We start from the raw sequence: 25,071 nt of genomic DNA on the forward strand, positions 1-25,071 counted from the left end.
TGTTATTTGTTTTTAGTTTTATCCTTCTCATGTTCCAGTACATCAATAAAGTTTTCTAGGTTATAATTTATGCTTAAAATCTGTATGTTATTTACTATGTCTTTTGGATAGTTTCTCGTGTGTATATAAATTTCTGATTCTTTAAAAATGTTCATAGTGAGACCTTTTTTATCCTATGTGGTATTTGCAATGCATTTTCAATTTTATTGACCATGTGGTGGTGGTTTTTCAGATGAAAGAGGAGGCTCACTTGATTATTGTAAGTATTTCTGACGTGGTATTTGAATTGGATGATAAAATTTCATCCTGTTTGGCCGATGTAGAAGTTATTGCAGTTGTTACACATGATTTTTTTTATATTTGTAGATATATAATTTTATTCCAGGTGGTTGATAATATGAAAGGCTAGCAGTATATTTGTGATTCTGAACAATACATTTATTTTGTTGGATATTTGACCTAGGTAAGCAGCCAGTATATACTTTGTGTTATGTATTATGTACATAAATGATCTCACCAACACTGTATTTGCAGATTACATGAAAATGGCAGTGAAAGCCAAAACAGATCATTTGTAAAATAAAGACTGATAATTACATTGCAGCTGTTCTGGACCTTCTTTATCATAATTTGATTATCTGGTGTATACTGTGCTACAGGCCCAAATGAACAAAACATTTCCCACAGTAGTTTTTCTCAACACACTGTTTGCGAGTGGAACAAAGAAGGTGGAAAAAGAACAGCAGTACCCATGGCACATTAAGCAGTACATACTTCCAGGCATCAGAGATTGTGGATAATAGTTCTCCCTAAAAGAAAGGAAAACTAGCAACAGATTGTGTTCCATTCAGTGTCTTAATTTGGGGAACAAATTATCCAGTTTATGTTGACCTGTCTGTGAAGTCATGAACGCAGTGTACTGAAAGTGCCATATGGATGTTTGTACTAGTTAAGTACAATTAATATGTAACAAAGACTTAACTAATCAAAAGTTGTAATATTCTGTCACATGCATGTTGGTATTGTGTAAATTTAGATGAAAACATTTTAGTGTAGGTAAGAAGCCTTATGGGGAAGGTATGTGGATTTATATCTACTGTGCATGCTGGAGGCACTGTAGACCAAAATTAGTGACTTTGTTCTATTCTACTCACGTATGAAGTACAGTAAAAATAATGTCTCTATACTTTGATGCACACTCCAGTGTCTCTTATTATATTTACATTAATCATATGTGGTATATGCCATACAGGGAGTAAATCTTCTGCACCATCCATGATGCCAGTTTCCTACATTTAGTCAAGGGTGTTTGCTTTTTTTTTCCTTAAGATAACCCATGTTGACTTTTAATGAAGATGTGTTATCTTAACAAAAAAAGGCATATCATTTACTCCAGTGTTGGCCATGTGTCTTGTCTTTTGAGATCCTGGAAGGAATGTAGGTAACCATGTACCATATAACTGAGACATTGAGTACTGGGCAGATCCATAAAGAAAGGCTGAAACCATTGTTAAGCACCGAGTGAGGTGAGGCAGTGGTTAGCACACTGGACTCCCATTTTGGAGGATGACAGTTCAAACCCGCATCCGGCCATCCTGATTAGGTTTTCCTTGATTTCTCTAAATCGCTTCAGGCAAATGCCAGGGTGGTTCCTTTGAAAGGGCATGGCCAACTTCCTTCCCCATCATTCCCTAATCTGATGCAACTGATGACCTCACTGTTTGGTCCCCACTCCCAAATAAACCCGATCCAATGCATTGTTAAGCTTTTGGACAATGTCGTCCTTAGCCCTGACACACACACACACACACACACACACACACACACACACACACACACACACACACTCTAGATGGAGTGAGATAGGTTGTTTCAGGAGCAGCATGGCTGGGGGGGGGGGGAGATAAGATAAGGAGGGCACCAAGGGAATGAGGGCATGGGGATAGGAAGCTGCATGTGGCACACATGGAAGTAGAGGAATGGGGTGGAGTGAGAGAGAGGGAAGGGTAGAACACAGGAAAAAGTATGTGTAGAAAGCAGTTTGGATATAGCTTAGTGGAGTTGTGTGAGAAACATAGTGGAAGGGGGAGATCTGGGTCTTAGGTAGGCTGTGAAATGAGTAATTTTCATCTTCACGGTTCAGAGATGGCGGCGGCAGCGGCGGTGGTGGAAGGGGGAAGATAGGAGTGTGGGGGGAGGGGGAATGGAAAACGGACGAAACTTGTTGTGAAGCTGCCAGTGAAGTCAAGCATGTTGGGTTCAGTACATTAGTGTATTTGCACTGGGTGTTATCTTTGTCCTTGACCACAGATTGTAGTCTTTCATTCTGGCTGACAGGTGTTTGTTGCTCATACGCACATAAAAAGCTCTACAGACGTTACACCTCAATTGGTGTATGACATTAAAACCTTCACTAGTGGCCTTTCTACCACTGGGAGTTCACTGGAGTGTCCACTACTAGCAGGGATATGAATCTACATTGCTGGTTACAAGATGTGCCACTTTTGATGCCTCCTTTGAAGAAATATCTGTGTATCACCTAATTTTCTGAACATAAGGATATGTATATTTAGTTAGGGTTGATATCCTTCCCCTTCCTTGTCCAATCTGAGCAAGTGGTTCGTCTTTAAACGCCCAAATCTGACTCAAAACTTCCTGCCTATATATGTCTTTTAGCAGTATTTGTTGCAGTTCTTAAGTGTAGGGTAAATGTTGCCTGAAATTTTATGTAAATTTTAAAATGTAGTCATTATTTTTGTCATAGAGTCTTGTTGTATACGCCATAATTGTGATGTTGTGACTGTGTGTGTGTGTGTGTGTGTGTGTGTGTGTGTGTGTGTGTGTGTGTGTGTGTGTGTGGTGGTACTGTTAAGCATTATGTTCGTTGATTATCACAGGTACTTCGTCTACACCTTTAAGCTCACAAGCTTCAAGTAGTTTTGGACCAGTTGCTGGGCCCAGCCATGTTCAGTGTGCTGATGTTACCAGCACTAACACTAATACTGGTGCTGCACCATCCATTCCACAGCAACCACAGATACAAAATCGTATTACTCCTGTTTCAAGGCCGTCAAAATTACCACCTGAACTTTTAACAGCTGAGCGTGAACGCAGGTTAGTTGAATCCTTTTGTAAAGCAATCATCATTGCATTATACGAAATTGCGAAGCCTTGCACTTGTAACCCTAATTTAGTGTAAGGCAGCAAAATACAATTTGTTTAAATATCTACTGAGAATGTTTCAGTGAGTGATAGTTTTACTGTGTGCACAATATATAAATAATTCATAACATGATCATTTTTCAGCATTGTATAGACTACTTTGGAGAACCAGTGAATACCACAAATTATATTAACATGTCTCCCCCCCCCCCCCCCACTCTTCGCCATTTTTTATCTCTCTCTGTTGTGCATATGTGCATATCTTAAATTATTAGACAGTGATTTTGAGAATTGGTTAGAGAAGGTATTTTGCACAGTAAACTTTTATGCCTGGAGCTGTTCATACTTTTACAAGAAAACGAATGGAGGAGAATGTATAATTGAAATCAGTCACAGTAGTACAATTAAATCACTCTGATATATAGTTGCAGTAAATAGAAGTAACATGGCAAGACTTCGTTTTCTTGAGCTTGAATAGGAAATATTGCATTACATCTTGATTCTACCTCCTCATATTCATTGTATATACTGCGCATCTTGGATCTGAACACCAGAATCCTCAGAACAACCCATATTTTGAAGTGATGTTAGGGTGTGACAGTTGGAGCAAAAAGAGCTAACTACTATGATTTTGTAAGGCATTTGTACTTATCTGGCATGTAGATATAAAGTTACGAAGGTGGCCAGTATACCTTCAGTAGGCGAAACTCCAGTATTGTTAACAGGCAAATTTAAAAGTAAAAACACTAGTTCTAGCTTTCAGAACTATTAGTTCCTTCCTCAGGGCAGGAGGAGGTAAGGTTCGGGAATATAAGAAATGAGTGGCAAGTCACTCAGACTCTAGGATGAGATGGGTGTACCTGTTATGGGGATAAGGGGGAAGGTGTCAGTTGCAGCTATTTGCATATTGCATGGATCATAATTGCAATATCTGACTACGATGTGGTACAAGTAAGTTGTACAGTTACAGTACACTTTCTAAACGAAAATGTGGTAACATGCTGGTCATTTACCTATCTTAAGCGTTTCCAAAAACACACACACACACACACACACACACACACACACACACAATGTGGTTTCATTTAGTGTTTGAAGATAATTTTACTATCTGTTAAATTCTTTGCATCAGTGGGTAGGTTGTCAAAGATTATTGGGGCTGAGTGTCAGTCCTTTTTGTTCCACACTATGGTTGAATGAAATGATAGCGAAAGTCGTTTCTCCTTCTGATATTATAATCATGAACATTACTGTTGTTTTCAAATTATGATTGACTGTTAACAACAAACTTCATGAGGAAGTAAGTGTACTGCGAGGCTGTTGTCAGTGTTCTACTTCTTTCTGACCTTCCTGACGTGTCCCTCTCTTCTCCCTGAGGAAGGCACTAATTTAGTAAGTGCTGGTCAGCTTTTTTTTGTAAGTTTGCTGTTGGTGTTGCTAATGCTGCCTTTCATTCAGGCAACACTACATGACCCATTAGTCATTAACCTGACATAGATACTTAACGGCAATAACATCTGAAACTACAGTTAAACTGATGTGTGAGGTATTCATATTAGTGCCCATGTTTACTAGACTTTTTTCTGGTTGTGGTTTGTGCTCTCACCTCTCACAATATGGAATACTTTATTTAATGGCCTAGGTATAACTAATCCACCAACTGTGAAATGATTTTTCGAAATTTAACTCTTGAAGAGATGAAATTGACATTTAAATTTTGTCGAGGACACTGATGTGGAGTACTGCCTGTCCGATAGGTGTTCCTGTACATTTGATGTGCTTTGCAGATTGCATCTTGATCCCTGTGCAAATTTAACAATGTCTCTAGAAGCCACTATGAGGAACAAACATGTCATTGGACATTTGAAGTAGAAAGTATATATGACTTACAGCTTTATAACAACTTTGAAAATAACACAGACTTCCTTTCCCAGAAGCAGTTAGTGAAGGAAGGTTGATAAAGTGTCAGAGTCTTATTTTGATGTTTTCCACTGTAACAAGTAAAAATTTTCTGAAGTTTCAAATAATTGTACTTGAAAAGTAAATTGTGTAGTGAATATAAAATTACAAACCACTGTATTGATGTGTGTCGTCATGTGTTTTTGTCAAATGATGATTGACCCCTTTCATTGAATCTTCTTCCAAGCAGTCTAATGTTCATACACCTATTTCCATGTTGGTATGTTCTGAGGTTTCCCTGCAGTGCAGGGCTAGATGCACAGACCGGACAAACAAGAACAAACTTAATGATTTGGAAATTTTTCACAAAACAAACATGTAACACCATAAAGTTGCATCTACAAATAGCAACATAGTTATCCAGTAATGCAAATAACATCAAATTCTACTCTCTTGCAGTGTTGGGGGCTGTAATAAATCTATGATTCCTTGCTTATCGTAAGAGGAGTCTTATACCTAGTCCTGCTTCTACAGTTATGACTTGGTTATTATTAGGATACCTGTCAGGTTTAGCTCATTTCATAACCTTTCCAGCAATCTTTTTGGCTTAATCACTTATGGTCTCCTTTCCTCATCTAAAGGTTTGACCTTCACTTTTCTAAATTTCGCAGAGGTATGAGCTGTTTGGGTATGGACGCTGTAAATGATGCACAATATATTTACTGTGCACTGTTATCTTTTGCATGTACTACTAGTGTGAATTCATGTTCACACTCTAAATCCAGCATGGTAGCCAATTTTTCATGGGAGATGTTATGTACCCTCATGGTTGTAGCCCCCTGACAATGCAGGGATCACACTGTAACTTCCACATCTATACTGAAAAGTAGCTGCCCATCCAATCCAGGGCTCCTAGCTCCAAGCAACGGTTACTATGCCAAATAGCCTTTGCCTAGGGAGTGTGGCACCTGTGGGGACAGGCTCTTGATTAGAGTGAGTGGCATCAATATCCATAGTGTAATAGATCAGACTCGCCTTTACTGTTGACCATGCCAACGCAGCTGTCTCAGCAAATAGGAAGCAAGATTTTAATTCAGAAGCTGACAATCCTGTGGTCTTTCTGTCTTCGGCCGTGCCGTGGGATGAGAGTCAAGCAAGGAGAAATGGAAGTGGACAGTTCACCCAGTTCCTGGTATACTCCAGAACTTTTGGAGAACCTTTTGCAACATGAAGCAACTGGCTTTCATTGAAGATATTGAGGATAGGTTCAGAGCAGCATTGCAGACTGTTAATGAAGGTACGAGTGAGCATATGGAATAAGTTCACAGATACATGAGTGGCTCGAAGACTCTTTAAGTAATAGAACCCAGTATGTTGTCCTCTATGGCGAGTGTTCATCAGAGACAGGGGTATCATTAGGAGTGCCCACCAGGGAAGAGTGATAGGACCATTGTTGTTCTCTGTATACACGAATGATTGGGCCGATGGGATGGGCAGTAATCTTCAGTTGTTTGCTAATGATGCTGCGGTGTACGGTAAGGTGTCGAAGTTGAGTGACTGTAGGAAGATGCAAGGTGACTTAGACAAAATTTCTAGTTGGTGTGAAGAATGACAGCTAGCTCTAAATGTGGGGAAAAGTAAGTTAATGCGGATGAGTGGGAAAAACAAACTTATAATGTTCAGATACAGCATAAGTAGTGTACTGCTTGACACAGTCACGTCATTTAAATATCTGGACGTAACATTGCAAAGTGGTATGAAATGGAATGAGCATGTGAGGACTGTAGTAGGGAAGGCAAATGGTTGACTTCGGTTTATTGGGAGAATTTTAGGAAAGTGTGCTTCATCTGTAAAGGAGACCGCATATTGGGTGCCGGTGTGACCTATTCTTGAATACTTCGAGTGTTTGGAATCCGTACCAGGTCAGATTGGAGGAGGACATTAGAGCAGTTCGGAGTTGGCCTGCCATATTTGTTACTGGTAGGTTTGAACAACACGTAAGTCTGCAACACAGCATACAGTGGCTTGCAGATTATCGGTGTAAAAATGTAGAACTTGCTGCAATAGAGAATGTGAGCAATGGATCATTGTTGATCAAACCTTTGATTGCGTACCAGTCACAGGCACTTTAGTCCTGAAGTAGCTCAGAGATATACCAGTTACCATCTCTTCTCATCACAAATTCAACAGGATTCAAGGTGTCTTCTTCCATTGGGACCTAACACTACAAACAGATGAAGTGTATGCTAACCTGTAGGGGTATGGAGTACATTTTGTTTGTTGTTTTCAGAGAGGACCTGAGGACAATAAGGTGGATACTGGAGCTTTCATCCTAGCCTTCAATTGAAGAGCTCTACCTGAGAAAGTTAAGATCGTGGTTTATAGGTGTGATGTCAAGCCCTATTTTACTTCTCCTGTCAGGTGTTTTAGGTGCCAGACATTTGGACACACGTCCTCCTGCTGTAATGATGAAGCTGCTTGTGGGACATGCAGGGGAACAACACATGGTGTCAGCCATTGTGAACAACCCCCTACATGTGTAAACTGCCCAGAATACCACCACCCTCTTTCATTGACATGTTCAACTTTCAAGAGGGAGAAGAAAGTCCAGGAATATAAAATGCTTGACCACGTATGTTTATCAAAATGCTGAGACAAAGTATCAATGACTCACTCAATTGATGTGACATGAAACTTTGCAAACATTCTCACCTAGCACAATGGCAGGGTCTCAGAAAGCAACTCCTGGCCATAGCCACATATACCTGCTTTTTTGTTGGAGAAGGGACTGGAGCTTACTCAACCCCCAAGTCCATAGCACCAGTGGTAACCACCCCTTTGGTGCAGCCAGAGATGTCTCATCCTTCTCTAGCACTGCCAAGGAAGAGGACACCTGCCAATATGGGCCCCTCCCAAAACGAAACAGACACTCAGTCTACCACCAACCAGTGGCTGACAAAGCCACAAGCTGCAGGCTGTAGAAAAGAACAAGTCCTCTTCTATCACAGAATTCGAGATAAGAAAATCGTCACAGAAATCGAAACCTTAGAGACGAGAAGAAAAACTTGAGAAGCTGAATTCTGCTGCTGTGGTCGATCTGGCCCCATCTCCACAGAGGTTGAGCCTGTGAATACTAATGAAAAATCACATGTTCTGGTGGGACAGTACTCATCAGCAAAGTAATTCATACTCCTGTTGCCCTTTCATGGCTTTCTCAGATCTCAATCTGATGTTACTTCATTGGATCTACCATTGCCACAAGGCCAAACTTAGTCAATTAAAAGATACTTACTCTGCAGTTAGTGTGGAACTCCAGGGGACAGAGTTCTCGGAAACCAAACACTCTACTATTAAAAACTACAAATCGTGTGCTGTAAAAGTTATGTTAATGGTGAGAGGGCATCCAGAGGAGTCTGCACGCTCATATGCTCTGACACTTTCAGTAAGCAAATGCCACTAACCACTGAATTAGAAGCTGTTGTTGTTAGTCTCTACCTGTTAGAGTACCGTATTTACTCGAATCTAAGCCACACTTTTTTTCCGGTTTTGTAATCCGAAAAACTGCCTGCGGCTTAGAATAGAGTTCAAAGTAAGCGGAAGTTCTGAAAAATGTTGGTAGGTGCTGCCACAACTAACTTCTGCTTTGCAGGCACAAAGATAAATACTGGCGCCACAACCTCTGCATCAGTAAATAAATTAAAAGAAAAGGTAGAAGAATGTAAACATTATGCCATGTATTCTTTCGTGTTTGCTGCTATCTCATTTAAATCCTGTATGCCTAATAAACTACGAAACTAGAGTGTGAAAACAGCAAATGTGGAAGAATATACATATCATGTCATGTTTATATTTGTATTATTCTTATGCTTAATAGTGATACAGTCAGAAATGAAGCACAGCAACTGACTAGATTTTTAAATTTAAGATGACTCTAATTTCTGTGCAGAATGTAATGTACTAAAGAGGTGTCTGCAAAGATTTTCAAATGGAGAAAAAGTTTCGCTAAACTCTCGTTCAGAACATCTTCTATCATACGCAGTCTGTTATTTGGTTCTTGTTGATCATTATCAAATAAAGCAACAGTGTAAATAACAACAAATAGCAGTCTCTTGCCATTGTTTCGCTTATGAGACAATTCCTCTCTTCTTTTTGATTGTAAGCCGTGGTAGCGCACATAAAAGCAAGCCATGCCACGAGCGGTGACAGGCCGTAAACACTCATTATCAGAATGCGACAAACAATGCATGACACAGTACAATAATGCATTTTCAGCTTAGAGCGATGTAAACACCTATAACAAAGAGAACGGCATATATCAGATCAAAGCAAAATAAGCAATCGATTCAAACCAGACGAAGCACGTGAAAAAGGAAGGGTACCCTTATGAATACAGACGGAGCGCCTGACATATAGCAATGGCTACTTGGTAAAGCTTAACTGTTAAGCTTAAGACTCGACCCAAACTACTGTAGCTGTATCTTCATCCATTCGACCTAAATTGTGTCTCATGTTACAATGGACCAACTTTGTTTCGATTTGGAGGTGCGGTCTAAAAGTTCTCTCCCCCCTTGAATTTCGAGTCTAAAATTTCAGGTGCGGCTTAGGTTCGGGAATTTTGTTCCCCCTTGATTTCGAGTTTCGTTTTTCAGGTGCAGCTTAGATTCGAGTAAATACGGTAACTGTATGTGATATCTATCCACCCCCAGACAGATCTAAATCGTATCACAAGTTGGGGGAGGTAGTGGAGCAGTTGCATTCACCCTTCCTTCTACTGGTGGACTTCAATTCTCACAGTCCTCTGTGGGGCAGTGAAACCACATCTGTGTGGGGCCAAATATTAGAACAATTAATTTCAGAACTGGAAGTCTTCCTACTGAAGACTGCAGATGCAGCACATTTCAGTATGGCTCATGGAACATGCTCAGGTATAAATACACTGAAGAGCCAAAGAAACTGGCACACTTGCCTAATATTGTGTAGGGCCCCCACAAGCATGCAGAAGTGCCGCAAAACGACATGTGCTGGACTCTACTAATGTCTGGAGTAGTGATGGAGGGAAGTGACACCATGAATCCTTCAGGACTGACCATAAATCTGTAAGAGTACGAGGGGGCGGAGATCTCTTCTGACAGCATGTTGCAAGGCATCCCAGATATGCTCAATAATGTTCATGTTTGGGGAGTTTGGTGGGCAGCAGAAGTGTTCAAACTCAGGAGTGTGTTCTTAGAGCCACTATGCAGCAGTTCTGGACGTGTGGGGTATCACATTGTCCTGCTGGAATTGCCCAAGTCTTTCGGAATGCGCAGTGCACAATGGACATGAACGGACGCAGGTGATCAGACAGGATTCTTACATACGTGTCGCCTGTCAATCATATCTAGATGTATCAGGGTTCCCATATCACTCCTGAACACACCCACACCATTAAAGAGTCTCCACCAGCTTGAACGGTCCCCAGCTGACATGCGGGATCCATGGATTCGTGAGGTTGTCTCCATAGCCGTTCATGTCCATCCGCTCGATATAGTTTGAAACAAGACTTGCCCGACCAGGCAACGTGTTTCCAGTCATCAACAGACCATGTCAGTGTTGACGGGCCTAGGCGAGGCGTAAAGCTTTGTGTCATGCAGTCATCAAGGGTACACAAGTGAGCCTTCAGCTCCGAAAGCCCATATTGATGATGTTTCGTTGAATGGTTCGCACGCTGACACTTGTTGATGGCGTAGCATTGAAATCTGCATCAATATGCGAAAGGGTTGCACTTCTGTCACGTTGAACAATTCTCTTCAGTCATCATTGGTCCCATTATTGCAATATCTTTTTCTGGCTGCAGCAATGTTGGAGATTTGATGTTTTACAGGGTTCCTGATATTTGCGGTACACTCGTGAAATTGTTGTACTGGAAAATCCCCACTTCATTGCTGCCTACGAGATGCCATGTCCCATCGCTCGTGTGCCAACTGTAACACCACATTCAAACTCACTTAAATCTTGATAACCTACCATTGTAGCAAGAGTAACCGATCTAACAACTGCACCAAAGATTTGTTGTCTTATACAGGCATTGCTAGCCGGAGTACCATATTCTGCCTGTTTACATATTTCTGTATTTGAATACACATGCTTTTTCCAGTATCTTTGCCGCTTCAGTCTATTGCAGTTCACAATCTGAGCATATCACCCTTGATCCAGTCGTATGTCAATGGCAACCTTTGAGACAACAATTATCATTTTCTTATCACTCTCCCTTTCTCAAACTACCAACCAATGAAACACCAACCGTATTGGACACTTTGAAAAGCCAGCTGGCAAGCTTTTACCTATAGAGCAACTTTGGATCCAGTCAAGCAAAAGATATCAAAGGAGAGGTACAAGATACTATTGACACGATTATACATACTGCGGAAGCATTGATACCTTATTCTTCAGGCCCTCGCCCCCCCCCCCCCCCTCCCTCCACCTGAAAACCTGTACCTTAGTGGTCTGATTAAATGTCTGCAGCCATCAGAGAGCATTGAAGTGCACTTCAATGTCACAAATGCCGTCCTTCTACAGAGCATTTAAGAGACTTCAAGCAAAGGCATGGTTTGTAATAAAAAAAGAGAAGGCAGAATGTTGGGAACAATATGTATCAACTATCAGAGCCCACACCACAGTGTTTAAAGTGTGGACTAAACTCCACAGTATTTGTGGCCAACCACCATCCACAGTAGTTCTCAACATGTTCTTCAATGGCGACATCTTTACTGATTCGTGGTCACTGCTGAATGCATCATATCACACTTTGTCAAAGTGTCTGCTTACAGTAACTACCATCCTAATTTCCTGACCCGGAAATGTAAGGTGGAGCAAAACTACTACTTCTGTTCACAAGGCTTTGAATCATACAATGTTCCATTTAGTGAATTGGAGTTCCAGAGAAGTTTAATAGAGTGTCATGACACAGTCTCTGGACCTGATAAAGCCACAATCAGACGATGACTGAATAAAACACGTTCTTGGATTTTTCAATTATATTTTACAGGAAGGGTGTTTCCCTCAGTGGTGGGAGGGTGTTATGTGTTCATATCATAACACCAGGAAAAGATCCTCGAACTTTGATTAGTTATTGGCCAATCTCTCTGATGAGTGGGCTGTGTAAATTATTCTCAAGATTGATCAACCAACAGCTGTGCTGACACCTGGAAGCCAGAAGACATTTATCACAATTTCAAAGTGGCTTTTGTTCTTTATGATCCACCACAGACAAATTGATTCATCTGGAATCCACAGTGCACAATACTTTTGTGCATCACCAATATCTTATCGTTGTATTTTTTGACCTACATAAGGCATAAGATACCACCTGATGTCATCGTATCTTGTCTTCTCTGCATGAGTGGGCCTTTGTATCTCTCTGACTGTTCCCAGTTTGGTTAGGTTCAACCCTTTGCAACCAAAACATACAGAAAACTGGGGTCTCTCAAGGATCAGTTCTGAGTGCAACTCTTTTCGCTATTGCATCAATGGTATTGTGTATATATGCAGACTGCAGCAACTAGTGGAAATTAGTACCAAGGCTGGGATCCAAAGATGGTGCTCCTGCTGACTAAGCAGATGCGCTAACCACTATGCCGTCCAGGCACAGTGGCATTACGCAAATACACAGGCTATTGTAGCATGCACCATCCAAGCCTCAGTCCACTTGGTATTCCTCCTAAACTTGAACAGCATTGCAGAGACTGTCCAACTGTACTGAAATAGCACCTTAGCATTGAACAAAAGGGGCATCCTGCTTCAAACCCAGGCATAGGTGCCTCACTCAAATGAAACTATATGGTTCCAGAGACCTTTTCAAGTCTCAAACATCTGTGATGTGTGTGTAATGGTATTGTGACATCAATGGGACCCACCTTTCCCTGTCTTACAGCTCCATTTCATTGTGAACCACAGGGTACTAACTTCAGGAGTCCATACAGAAAGTATGTAACTTTGTCCTGAAATATGGATATCAGTTTTCTTGCATGAAACCTCATGTCTTACACTTTTGTGGACCCAAGACTGTGCATCTGCACCTGGGCCAATTGTGTGAAGTTGTAGAATCTTCAAAATTTTTGGATCTTCTATTTGGTTAGTGAGTGTTTAGGATTGGTGAAAGATGCACAACATCCCTTAGCAACTGCTGGGTGTATAAAATTCCTTTTGGCTGTGGGAAGGTTTATATTGGAACAACGAAAAGAAGTGTCAGTACCCACGTAACCAAACACAAAAGGAACTGTCAACTAGGACATACCGACGGCACATGTTGTTAAAGATCGTGATCATGAAATAAAATTTAGCGAGACAAGTGCTAGCTAGGACATCATGTTATTATGCACGTATGTATAGGGAGGCTATAGAGATTCAGAAACACTGCCATAATTTTAATAGGAAAGAGGAAGGCTTAAAGTTAGACAAGATATGGCGGTCAACTTTGCAACAACGATGTGACAGTTGATTACCTTCAATCGAGAATAATGACGTTTGTGAGAGATAGACCTACAGTTAGCCCCAAGTGACGTACAGTGGAGCCCTCTATGTGCTCTATATAAATGGGACCTCCACAGCTTGGCAGCCAGTCATTGACTCACCTCAGGAGATGTTGCCCGTAGTTGGCAACGAAATGTCAGGAAGTAGTAGTTTTACTGATTGACCATGGCCTCTCAGCCTGACAGCCCAGAAGTTTTAATTAATGAAGACGACGGCCGTGAAAACCTACATGTTATGAGAAACAGTTCATTAGTCTTTGGATTTACACTTCATATATGACTCTACACAAGTAGATAACCTTGTCCTCAGTCTAGATTCATGATATGCCAACCAATGTTAGTCCTGCAGCTATTTCCCATTATGACATTTTGGAAAATGGATCTACCATAGTGGGCAAAAGTATCAAGCTATAGCTGTAAGTGAAAAGTGCAAAACCATGTCACTGGAGAGACAGTATACACTACAGTTATTTAACTTCTGAGGAGAAAAATAGATATTCAACTAGTTAATTATGTTCTTGTACTCTTAACTTCAGTATTAGTGCAGTATTAGTGTAGGTGTTTGTCTCTTCCTTACCAATATCATCAGATGCTGGAATTTTTATTATAGCATCTACTTTATTGAATGACTTTCATGTGTTTATTTACAGGTTGAATGCTCGAATAGCACTGAGACTTCAAGAATTAACTAGTCTCCCAGCAGCAATGCCAGAAGATTTGAGGATTAAGGCTGAGATTGAACTGAGAGCTTTAAGGTTATTAAACTTCCAGAGGTCACTAAGAGCAGAGGTTTGTTATAGTTTCAAATCATATAGAAATACATTTCTATAATAAATGTATAATAATGGAGGAGGCTTATACTTCACATCCTGTTGAAATATTGTACGTGTATTTGAGTGGTTGAAAAGGGGCGTGATTAAGTGCATATGGTCTCCAGATAAGTTAATATTCGGGCTAGCTCTGAAAGTGTTAAACTGAAGTATTATGAGTCAGTAATTTCCAGTATTCGTGAGTTATTCTATAGTTGAATGACTATACAGTACAAAAATACTGTAATATCTCAAAGGAATTATCATAAGAACATTAAACCAATGCGTTATATGCATGAAAGTATGCAACTCTTTAGATCTCTATATGTTTGGACTGACAGTCACTACTCCACATTTTCACATGTGTGACAAGTGTCATAACTGAGTAATTACGTTATATTACATTAGTTGTACTCCATGGGTACAATGGAGAGTTTTCTGTGAGACGTGGAAAGAAGTCAAAGATGTATATTTTAATTGCAGTACAGTGAAATGACTTTACATTAGTAAAGACTATTGTTTTACAGTGTTAATCATAATTATAGGTTTCCAACTGAAAGTTCTTTAATTCACTCTTAAACATCTCCATATTATCTACAGTACATGAAATTTAATGTGGTTGGGTAGGTTGTTGAATACATGTGTACTCACGTATCTGACTCCTTTCTTTATGAATGTTAATCCCTAGAAGCCTCTATAGATGTTGTTTTGGTCCTAATGCTGTATTCATGTTTTCCACATTTTATTTATTCATTTTAGAAAAGAGAAATATTGATAATGACTAAGCACCTGAAAATGTAGCATAAATGTTTGCAAATTTCACATCTATCTTTAACGAAATTGGCATCTAATCTTTTTTTCTTTGTAAATGATTAAACATACAAATTTAAAAGATTGTTAGTCTATGTGGCTGAAGATGAAGCCTTACAGCTTTGAAATTTGCTGTGAAAAGGAAAGTGATGACTGGGGAGCTTTCTGACTGGAAAGTTTGCTTTTTCCAAAACATCAATACTTTTTCCAAACTGGTATTTTCTTGTTTTCTTTTTTTGGCTCTGTCTAAGCTTTCAACAAATAATTGTTTCTGTTGGGAAGCAGCAGCATTTTCTCGTTGGTGAACAGAGTACTGGTCTGATTTGAGGGGTATCTCGACATTATTTTTCTTTCCCCAACAGATTCAATAGTTACAAAGTCTGCAGAATATTGATTTAGACCTTTTGTAGGTATTTGTAGCTGTGTGACCCATACGTGATTATGCTACAGGTAGAACCAACAAGGTACTTAGCATAAAAGTAGAACCAAAAATAACCCTCTTCACGTTTGTGGATAAAACTTTTGACATTGTCGAAAGTCACGGACGTGTTTCGTTTTGAGATCACTATAGTGCAAAGTGTGAACACTACAAATGGGCAATCAACCAGTTGCGTAAATGAACTAGAATTATCAAAATGAGAAAAGAAAACACTCAGCAATGTGCAACACAAAGCATTCTGTAACGGCTACCGAGCAATTGCTTGCTAATCGGCAGTGTCCTAAAAGAGGTAGTTCAGGCCTGACCTCTACCAGTACTTGATGTAACCGCAGTTCAAAACATCTGCCACCTAAAGCTGCCACATTAAACTGTCTGCATTATCCAGACTTTTGAACTTTAGCTAGTAGACACACAGGTTTCTTTGTTCTGTGATGCTAGGTCCAATGGCTGAATCCTACATTGCATTACACAGCATGTATCTTATACAGACAGTTGAACCACCCACAAATGGTGTGTCACCAGAGCATCAAGAACATTGATACGTTGGTGTATTTGTGCACTTTTGATTTTGCAAACACAATGTTACACACATGATCTTTCCAATGTGGGCTTCATCAAAAGGTGTGCATAGGGTGTATACGACCTGGGAGATCCGGGAAAAACCCGTGAATTTTTTCATCCGGGAGAAAACCGGGAAAAACCCAGGAATTTTTTAGAATTCCAGGAATTTTTTGTTGTTTTAGTTTTCAGTTAATTTTTAGTAATTTTCAGTGGTAAGAATCAATACTCTAACAAAGGATATTACTGTATCCTGCTACTGCAGAATAATACTGCAACAATAGAAGGAGAATGAGAAAAAAATATGAAAATTAAACATAAATTGGATAGGAAATGTGCCATATACAACAAAACACAGTGCTCATACAAGCTGTTTGCCAACAGCAAAATGTATCAAAGGCTTTAGGAAGACTATGCAATGCCTCTTAACAACAAATTGCCTCCGATGAGCGTGACGTCACAACTGTTTACATTAGATTCGTTTTAGCAGTTACGAGCGGCCTCATGCGCATGCGCAGTTGAGTGGCATATGAGTTATACCTTCTCCCCCTTCTGGCTACAGAAATGTGGCTGTTGGCTGTGTAAGCAGTCGCAGCAAGCAGCTAGATGCAACCGGGAAAAATTTTACTGCCGCGCCCAAGCTGCCAGATTCACGCATGCGCAGCAGGCGCGGTCTCTATGAGGGGGGGAGGAGGGGGGGGGTCAAACAGAGGTATCTGACCCGGGAGATAATTACGGGGCGGGGGGTGTTGCCAAATTCACATTCATAAGGAGAAAGAAAACCTTGTTTCACAAAGCGCCTAGCATCCAGCACACGTTGGTCTATCGATTACTCATATGATTTTGAAACGCATCTGTGTTGGTTTTTGAACACACTTTAAGTTGATTTCTGAATGAATCATACATAAGTTGATTTTTTAGTGCGTGCATAATGTACGTGATGATCGTCAGGGGAATCCTCCTCGCATCTAGAAATAAACTTTCCAGCAGGCAGAAGGGGACCAGGCTATACGTGCTGAGCGGAGTAAAGCCGAAAGTGTTAACGCCAATCGTTGTCTGATTATGTTGTTGATTGGGTTTGCAAATGATCAGCGTTGTTATAATTACCAGGTAAATCCATAGTCAGACTACCAGAGTGGAAATAAATGACTAACAGAAATAACAGGTAAGAAAGATTATGTATTATCTTCTCGGTGTATACAAGAAAATGAAATGTTGTCAGAAAGTTTTTGGCCAGATTGCTACACTGGTAAGGGCCAGTTGTACAGTCCCCGTCTAGCGGCGGCGTAAGTTCTATTCTGGAAGTAGCACGGAAAAGGATTTGTACGAAAATAACAACGCCTAACTGGAGACTAATCAGGGATAGCTAAACCGGTGATTCTGGCGGGGTTAGTGAAGTTAATCGGCGTATAAGTTTTGACAAAGTCAAGAATAGTTCCAGAATTAGTCATGACAAAATTGTTTGTTAGAATGAGGAAGGAGAAGAAACGGAGACATCACACAAATTAGTGAAGAGTATGACGATTCCAAATTTATATAAAAATCTTGAACTACTACTTTTCGATCTCATGCTCGAGAAACTGGAGCGTATGAATGAAATGTGAAACTATTTTGTAACGTAAAGCTTTTTGCTTGTAGTAGGCCTAATAGGCATTTTATGTTGGTCTTCGTGAATTATATTCTGTCGTGTTGTAAAAATGACCATTTGTACCAAAACAGTCTCGTTTATTTGGTGTGTGTTACAATTTCGGCAGTGTTAGAAAGTCCTAATAAGTCCAAATAGACGTATTCAGATCGAGAAACCACACAAGTCTTGGGTACTATTTATATTAACAGCTCACGCAGTATTAGACAACGATATTTAGATTTTTCATGTAGCAAAACGTTTGACGAACTTTGATGAGGTAATAGATTCTTTCACAGAAAGCAAAGTACGCCATGTAAAGCTGTAGCAAGATTAGAGAGAAAACAATGCTAGGAGCTAAGGGTTAAAGAAATGTGTACTGTCTTGCTTGTCTCTTGTCTTTACTGGTTTTATGTATCCTATAATTAATTTTATGTCATCCAAAATAGAAAGTTTTTAGCTAACAGGCAATAAAGAGTGCAAATTTTCTGGAGAGTTCTTGTTCTACTGATTACAAATAATCCCATCCAGTATTAATTGCAAGTTTTTTTTAAAGAGGGGCAGGATGTCGAACTGGGCGACTGGGGGCAAGAGAGGCACCACAGGACATTTTAATTTACACTGTCCTGATTATAATGTGATGGTATCTAGTACAAAAAAAATACATGTTTCAATTTCACGGACCGAAATACAGTGACGTGCGATAGAAGAATGTTGTGTGAAGAGGGGTGGCACTGCACTCTAGCACACTTAAGACCAAATAACGTGTCTGACATTTCCTCAAGCATATATGTTTTATGTATCAGACTCTTCAGAAAGATGTGCACTACAAAATGAACATTTTTTAAAATTTTTGACATCGTATCTCAAACGCTCGAGTGCGAGGGGGGGGGGGGGAGGGGGGGGGCACTAATGTAGTATTGCCCAGGTTCGGAAATATTGTAGATCTGCAGCTGATGCGCAGAGCAGTCTGAGTTATAGTGGGGAAGTGTGTAGTCTCCACATGACCCGTGTTTACATTTAGTGATTTTGCTGTTTCCTCTTCGTTTACTGCTCTTGGGTCAAATGAAAACAAAACGGATTTCTGTGGCCGGGAGCTATCAAGTGAATTAAAATACATTTACATAATTATGGAAGGCTAATTATGTTATTAGTTTCAGATTTTATTTTATTCCCTCTTTTCTGAAAAGCTTAATATCAGGTCGAGGCCTACTTCATTGGGAATCTGGACATACAAATGCGCTCTTTAAGTATGCACTTTAAATTTGCCATTTTAGTATGGTTCATGAAATTCTGATGCTCTTTGATTATCCTCTGATGTATTGTTTCTTTTATGACATAATGTAAGATCTTTTAATGTTTTACACATACGAACGTACGGGCTTCCTGCGTCATAGTAGCTGCCAAAGCGCGGTGGCGCCTGTTATCTGGCGCTCTCTGACAACTAGTGAAAGGAACCTATTTCTAACAGGTCGTGGGAAAATATTGGGAATGTTGGGTTGAAAAGCGTTACTTGCAAAGTAAATCTCCTTTTATGCAAGTTGAACTATGTGGGAGAACGTACGATGAATTTCTTAAATCACAGAGCGTTTGATGACGAGCCATTTAGAAGTATTTTGAGCCCAGGAGATCAGACATTCATGTCATTATTATGAACAAATTGATGTAGTGCTATGGGAAGTTCTCTCTCCTCTGCGGTAGCTAATTTATTTGTGGAAAACTTTGAGGACAAGTCACTGGACTCAGCTAAGAATTTTCCTGGCACATTTGTGTGATCTATCTTAAAGTGTAACACGCGTAAAAAATATCAACATTATATGTGAAAGCTTAGCTTCTCTTGCAACTTATTAACCTTAGAGACCAATATTATATGTGAAAGCTTTGCTTTTCTTGTAGCAACACTATGTAGGTCTATATTAATTTAAAACATTAACTTTTCCTGTTTGTGTATCTGCACTACTTAACAGTGATGTTGCTATTAGCTGACTACAGCACGTGTCCTGGGTTCTGAATATCCACTGTCAACGGCTGACGAGATCACGTGACATGAGCTATGACAGGCTCCTCAATTCAGGGCACAATGATAGGTAATCAAAACCTTGGCAAAGGATTTGGTTAAGTTGTTCTAGTTCAGGATGGTATTGGGTGACAAATTCCTTTGTGGCTGGTTCTTGCGGGTGGTGGGAGGATTGGGGCTGTGGGAGGAAATGGCACAGATCTGTTTGTGCACTAGGTCTGTGGGCTAGTGCCTTTCTGTGAATGCCGTGACGAGACCCTCAGCATACTGGACAAGAACGTTCTTGACACTGCAGATACACCGTCCCTGGGTGGCCATGCTGTATCGTAGGGATTTTTAGGTGTGAAATGGATGACAGCTGTTGAAATGCAGTTACTGTTGCTAGTTGTTGAGTTTAATGTGAACAGAGTTGCAGATGGAGCCATCAGTGAGGATGAGGTCAACATCTAGGAAGGTGCCACGTGTGTTTGAGGAGGACCAGATGAAGCGGGTGGGAGAGAAGGTGTTGAGGTTGTGAAGGAATGAAGATAGGGGTATCTTGGCCATGAGTGCAGATCATGAAGGTAAGATGTCATCAGTGTACCTGAACCAGACTAGGGTTTGGCATTTTGGGAGTCTAGGAAAGTCTCCTCTATATGGGCCATAAAGAGGCTGGTGTAGCAGGGTGCCATGTAGGTGCCAATGGCAGTTTCATGGATTTGTTTGTATACTGTCCTATCAAAGGAGAAGTAGTTGTGGGTTAAGATAAAGTTAGTAAGGTATATGAGGAGTGAGGTAGTGGGCTTGGAGGCTGAAGGATGTTGGGAAAGGTGGTGTTCAATAGCGGTAAGACCATGGGCATGAGGGATGTTGGTGTATAGAGAGGTGGTGTTAACAGTGATGAATAGGAATCCAGGTCTGGTTTTCGATGCTTGTTTGACTTGGCTTCCTCATCTTCATCAGCTTAAATGGAAGTGTTGGCAGCACCTCCTCAATGCCCTCCGCTGCCTGAGCAACACCAATTGGGTTAGATCGCTCGATGCTGTTGCAGCTCTACAGAGCCCTTGTTCAATCCCACCTTGACTATGGGAGTGTGATTTATGGTTCAGCGGTGCCCTCAACATCGCATTTGCTCGACCGATTACACCATTGCGTAGTTCGACTAGCAACAGGAGCTTTTAGGATGAGTCCGGTGACAAGCGTACTGGTGGAGGCTGGAGTCCCTCAATTGAAGATCAAACGTTCACAACTGCTCGCCAGTTACGTTGCACACATTCATAGCTCTCCTGAACATCCTAATTACCATCTTCTTTTCCCAACCACGGCGGTTCACCTTTCACATAGGCGGGCCAGGTCAGCGCTAACGATTGCAGTTTGCATGCGATCGCTTCTGTCTGAACTGGAGTCCTTCCCTTCACCACCTCTCCTTGAGGTCCATTCACGTACACCTCCGTGGTCTAGCTGTAGGCCAAAGCTTTGCCTGGACCTTTTGCATTGCCCTAAGACTCCGTTAACCCTGCAGCTCTCCGCTGTCACTTCCTCTCGATCCTTGAAGTGTTCCGTGGCTCTGAAATGTCTGATGGTCATGTTAGCTTTGCCTTTGTCCACAGAGGCCATATTGAAGAGCATTCATTGCCTGATGGCTGCAGTGTATTCACTGCATAACTGGTGGCCATATCTCCTGCACTTCAGTATATCCGTTCATGCCCCGAGGAATCGGTTCTTCTGTGTACTGACTCCTTCAGCAGCCTACAAGTTATCAATCAGTGCTACCCTGTGCCGATAGGCTGGCCAAACAGGCTACGTGGAAACCGCTTCTGGAGATGGGCATCTCTGAACCTGACCTGCGCTCTGACTTACGCCGCAGGGTTTTTCAGCTTTGGGAGACGGAATGGCATAACAGTACGCACAGCAAACTGCATGTCATTAAGGAGACTACGAATGTGTGGAGTCTTCAATGCGGGCCTCTCGCGGGGAATCAGTTGTTCTTTGCCAGCTCCGCATTGGACACACTTGGGTGACCCATGGTTACCTCTTGTGCTGTGAAGACCCGCCTCAGTGTTGGTGCGGCGCCCGGTTGACAGTGGCCCATATTCTGGTGCACTGCCCACTTTGACTGCCCAGCGATGAAATCTTGGGTTACTGGACTCGTTGCCGCTCATTTTATCTGACAATGCCACATTGGCTGATTTAGTTTTATGTTTTATTCGTGAGGGTGGGTTTTATCATCTAAGTTTCAGTGCATGCCCTTTGTCCCTCTGTGTCCTCCACCCTAGTGCTTTTAGGGTGGAGGTTTTAATGTTTTGCAGAGTGGCTGGCTTTCCCGTTTTATTCTCATGGCCTGCCAGCCACTGTAATCTGCTTTCTTGTTTTACTCTCTTCTGTTTCTAGCGTCTGTTGTTTTCTTGTCTTCTTTTGTTCCTTTTAGAGTTTGTTGCCTTTCCTTTGTTCTTGTGGTTTTTCCTATCTTTTGTTTTATATGTCTCATCTGTTTTATTCTCACACTTGTGGCATTGTTTTATTACGAACAAGGGACCGGTGACCTTGTAGTTTGGTCCCTTCCCCCCTCTTCTAAACCAACTAACCAACCAACCATAAAATCATCTTGGATTTTTGGACAGGAGCATTTTCATGATACAGAAAATGCTTCATTGTAAACTGTTGAATCATTGTGGAAAACTTACCACTGTTTAAAGTTTTTCTGTGAGCACCTTTGTTTTGATTTTCCCACTGGCTAAAATGTAACAGTGAAGATGCAAGCCAGAAAAATAAACCCAAGGCTGCCACACTGAATCCTCCAAATTTTTCTGTTATTCTGACATCTCTGGTCACTACTGTTTTCCAGGCATCGGGCAGGTTCACAAATGCTCATCTGAATGGCACATAAGGCATCGTTACTAATCATTCCATAAAACATTCCCCTGCCCCTACAAACAAATTACAATAACATGTGGACCACCCTAAGTGACACTGCACATGTGTTCATGTGAGTAGTGGCTTCTGAATGACAACAGGATCATGAAAACAAGAGTCATTTGATTTCTTGATGGATAATTCTTTCATTAACATCAGTACCTGACCTGCAGTGAGACTTCAAAATAGATTTTATTTGATATCTGCCTTGTACAGTTGGTGTAAGAATTCTGCATTCCTTGTGTGTTAATGTCTTAGGCATGCAAGAGTGATGGTTCAATTTAGTGTTTCCTCGATGTTCTCCCATCAAAATAACATCGTAACTGATGGACTACGGTACATGGAAGTTATGTGAAACTCATCTGTCAGAATGCCTAAACTCATAACAGACCTATAAGTGTGTCCTATCTGAGCTCTTACAAATTCTCTCCATTAACTCATTCTAACAGAAGACATGTTTTTCATGTTGACATGTTGCACCTGCATTCATAAATTCTTCTTTCATGAACTGACTTCACAAATAAATTTTTCAGTGGGGTGGCCATAAATTTTTGTACGTATGGTGTATGTTTATATACTTACTACTTTATGTATCTTTGGAATGTTGCACAACTGCTTCATTTTTATTAATGTATGAGGCAAGGCACATATGAACACTTTGTTAGCTGCTGTTGGGTATTTATTGTAAGATGTACTTTATTTGTTCTTACTTTTCTTTTCTTTTCTTTTCTTTGTTTCCTCAGTAGTAACAGTTACAGAATCTGATAGGGATAGGATAGGTTATATGATCTGGTAGGGATAGTATACGTCTGTGCATTAGTTCTCTGTTTTAGAATTTTAATATTCCCTCCCCCCCCCCCTCCCCCCTTCATGTGCAATCAATGCAAAAGACCTAAAGCTTTCGCATTGAAAAAGTGACCACATGTATCAATAAAAATGTAAACCTAGAACTTTGCATAGACAAGACACAATGAAAGAGTTTTAAACACAACTGCAACCATCTTTCTGCAATGATGAACTGTTCATAATAATAATAATGGTGATTGAAATGTATATGTATAGAAAATGTTTCGAATTCTTCACAGGGGCTGCTTTTTGGAAGCTTTTCTGTAGTACTGAGTTCTTGCTTAACTTGTTACACAAAATTAAAAAAATGTTTCAAACTTCCAACAATTATCCTTGTTTGCTGTCCGAAAAATCCAGAGACTATCAGAATGCAGATAAAACCTCTTTTTTAAGATTTCTCAATAACACAGTGTCGGAGACAATGCAAATCTATAGATATAAATATGATAATTGTGTCCCCTATACCTTCTACCTACATCTCAGCTGTCCAGGCTGGCCGGTGTGGCTGAGCAGTTCTAGGCACTTCAGTTTGGAACCGCACGACAGCTATGGTCGCAGGTTCGAATCCTGCCTTGGGCATGGATGTGTGTGATGTCCTTAGGTTAGTTAGGTTTAAGTAGTTCTAGGTGACTGATGACCTCAGATGTTAAGTCCCATAGTGCTCAGAGCAATTTGAACCATTTTCACCTGTCTGGATAGCCATTTGTGTTAAAGTGCCCACTTCCGGGATGGGGAGGCATGCCAGCCTGGGATTGAATCTGCCCGGCAGATTAATGATGAGAGCTGGTGTGCTGGCTAGCCTGGATGTTACTTTTAGGTGGTTTCTCACATCCCAATAGCTGAATACCGTGCAGTTACGTGCGTCTCACCTCAGATACATGCTACACAAACATTTAGAAAATTTTCTCACACTTGCATATGGAATTCATTCTAGGTGCAGATTTCATCCTGGGGAGTGGATAGGAGATTGATACCCTAGATTAGTCTCCTTAAACTCGTAATCAGCAGCAGCAGCCTTCATCTCCTTCCAGAGTTGTCTTAGTGATTGTGCTATGTTTTCATGTTAAAATCACTTTGAAATTGCGTGATAGAGCAGACTGTGCTTATAATTCAACAGCATTCAAAAATATGCAGTGATTCTTCTGTTGTATGCTGCTGTTTTACAGTACCTTCTTTGACATTATTTGAAAATGCCTAATATATTAACTGTGGCAACAGTATGGAAACACTGCAGTTTCATAGTTTTTATATTGGTTTCAGGTTATTGCATGCATGCAAAAGGACACCATGTTGGACACTGCTTCACTTGCAAAAAAGAGACCAAAAAAATTTAGTTTACGTGAAGCGAGGGCTACGGAGAAATTGGAGAAACAACAGAGGCTTGAGGCAGAACGAAAAAGACGCCAGAAACACCAGGTAAATAAAGCAGATTATACTATTCCTCACTTTTTATGATTTTATTATTTTTTCCTTTTCATTAACCCATTTCCCATATGTGAATGTATTTT

At 40.7% G+C, this 25,071-nt stretch overlaps 1 protein-coding gene across 1 annotated transcript in view; it reads left to right on the forward strand.

Moving 5' to 3' along the window:
- LOC126249020 (ATP-dependent helicase brm-like) overlaps positions 1-25,071 on the forward strand; it is a 285,958-nt gene that overhangs the window by 56,322 nt on the left and 204,565 nt on the right. Inside the window, exons 5-7 of the mRNA XM_049950621.1 lie at positions 2,898-3,114; positions 14,219-14,357; positions 24,824-24,979. Of these exons, the coding sequence (XP_049806578.1) occupies positions 2,898-3,114; positions 14,219-14,357; positions 24,824-24,979 (512 nt within the window). The remainder of the gene's footprint in view (positions 1-2,897; positions 3,115-14,218; positions 14,358-24,823; positions 24,980-25,071) is intronic.

This window comes from Schistocerca nitens, chromosome 3, assembly GCF_023898315.1.
Source record: "Schistocerca nitens isolate TAMUIC-IGC-003100 chromosome 3, iqSchNite1.1, whole genome shotgun sequence".
Classification (NCBI taxonomy): domain Eukaryota; kingdom Metazoa; phylum Arthropoda; class Insecta; order Orthoptera; family Acrididae; genus Schistocerca; species Schistocerca nitens.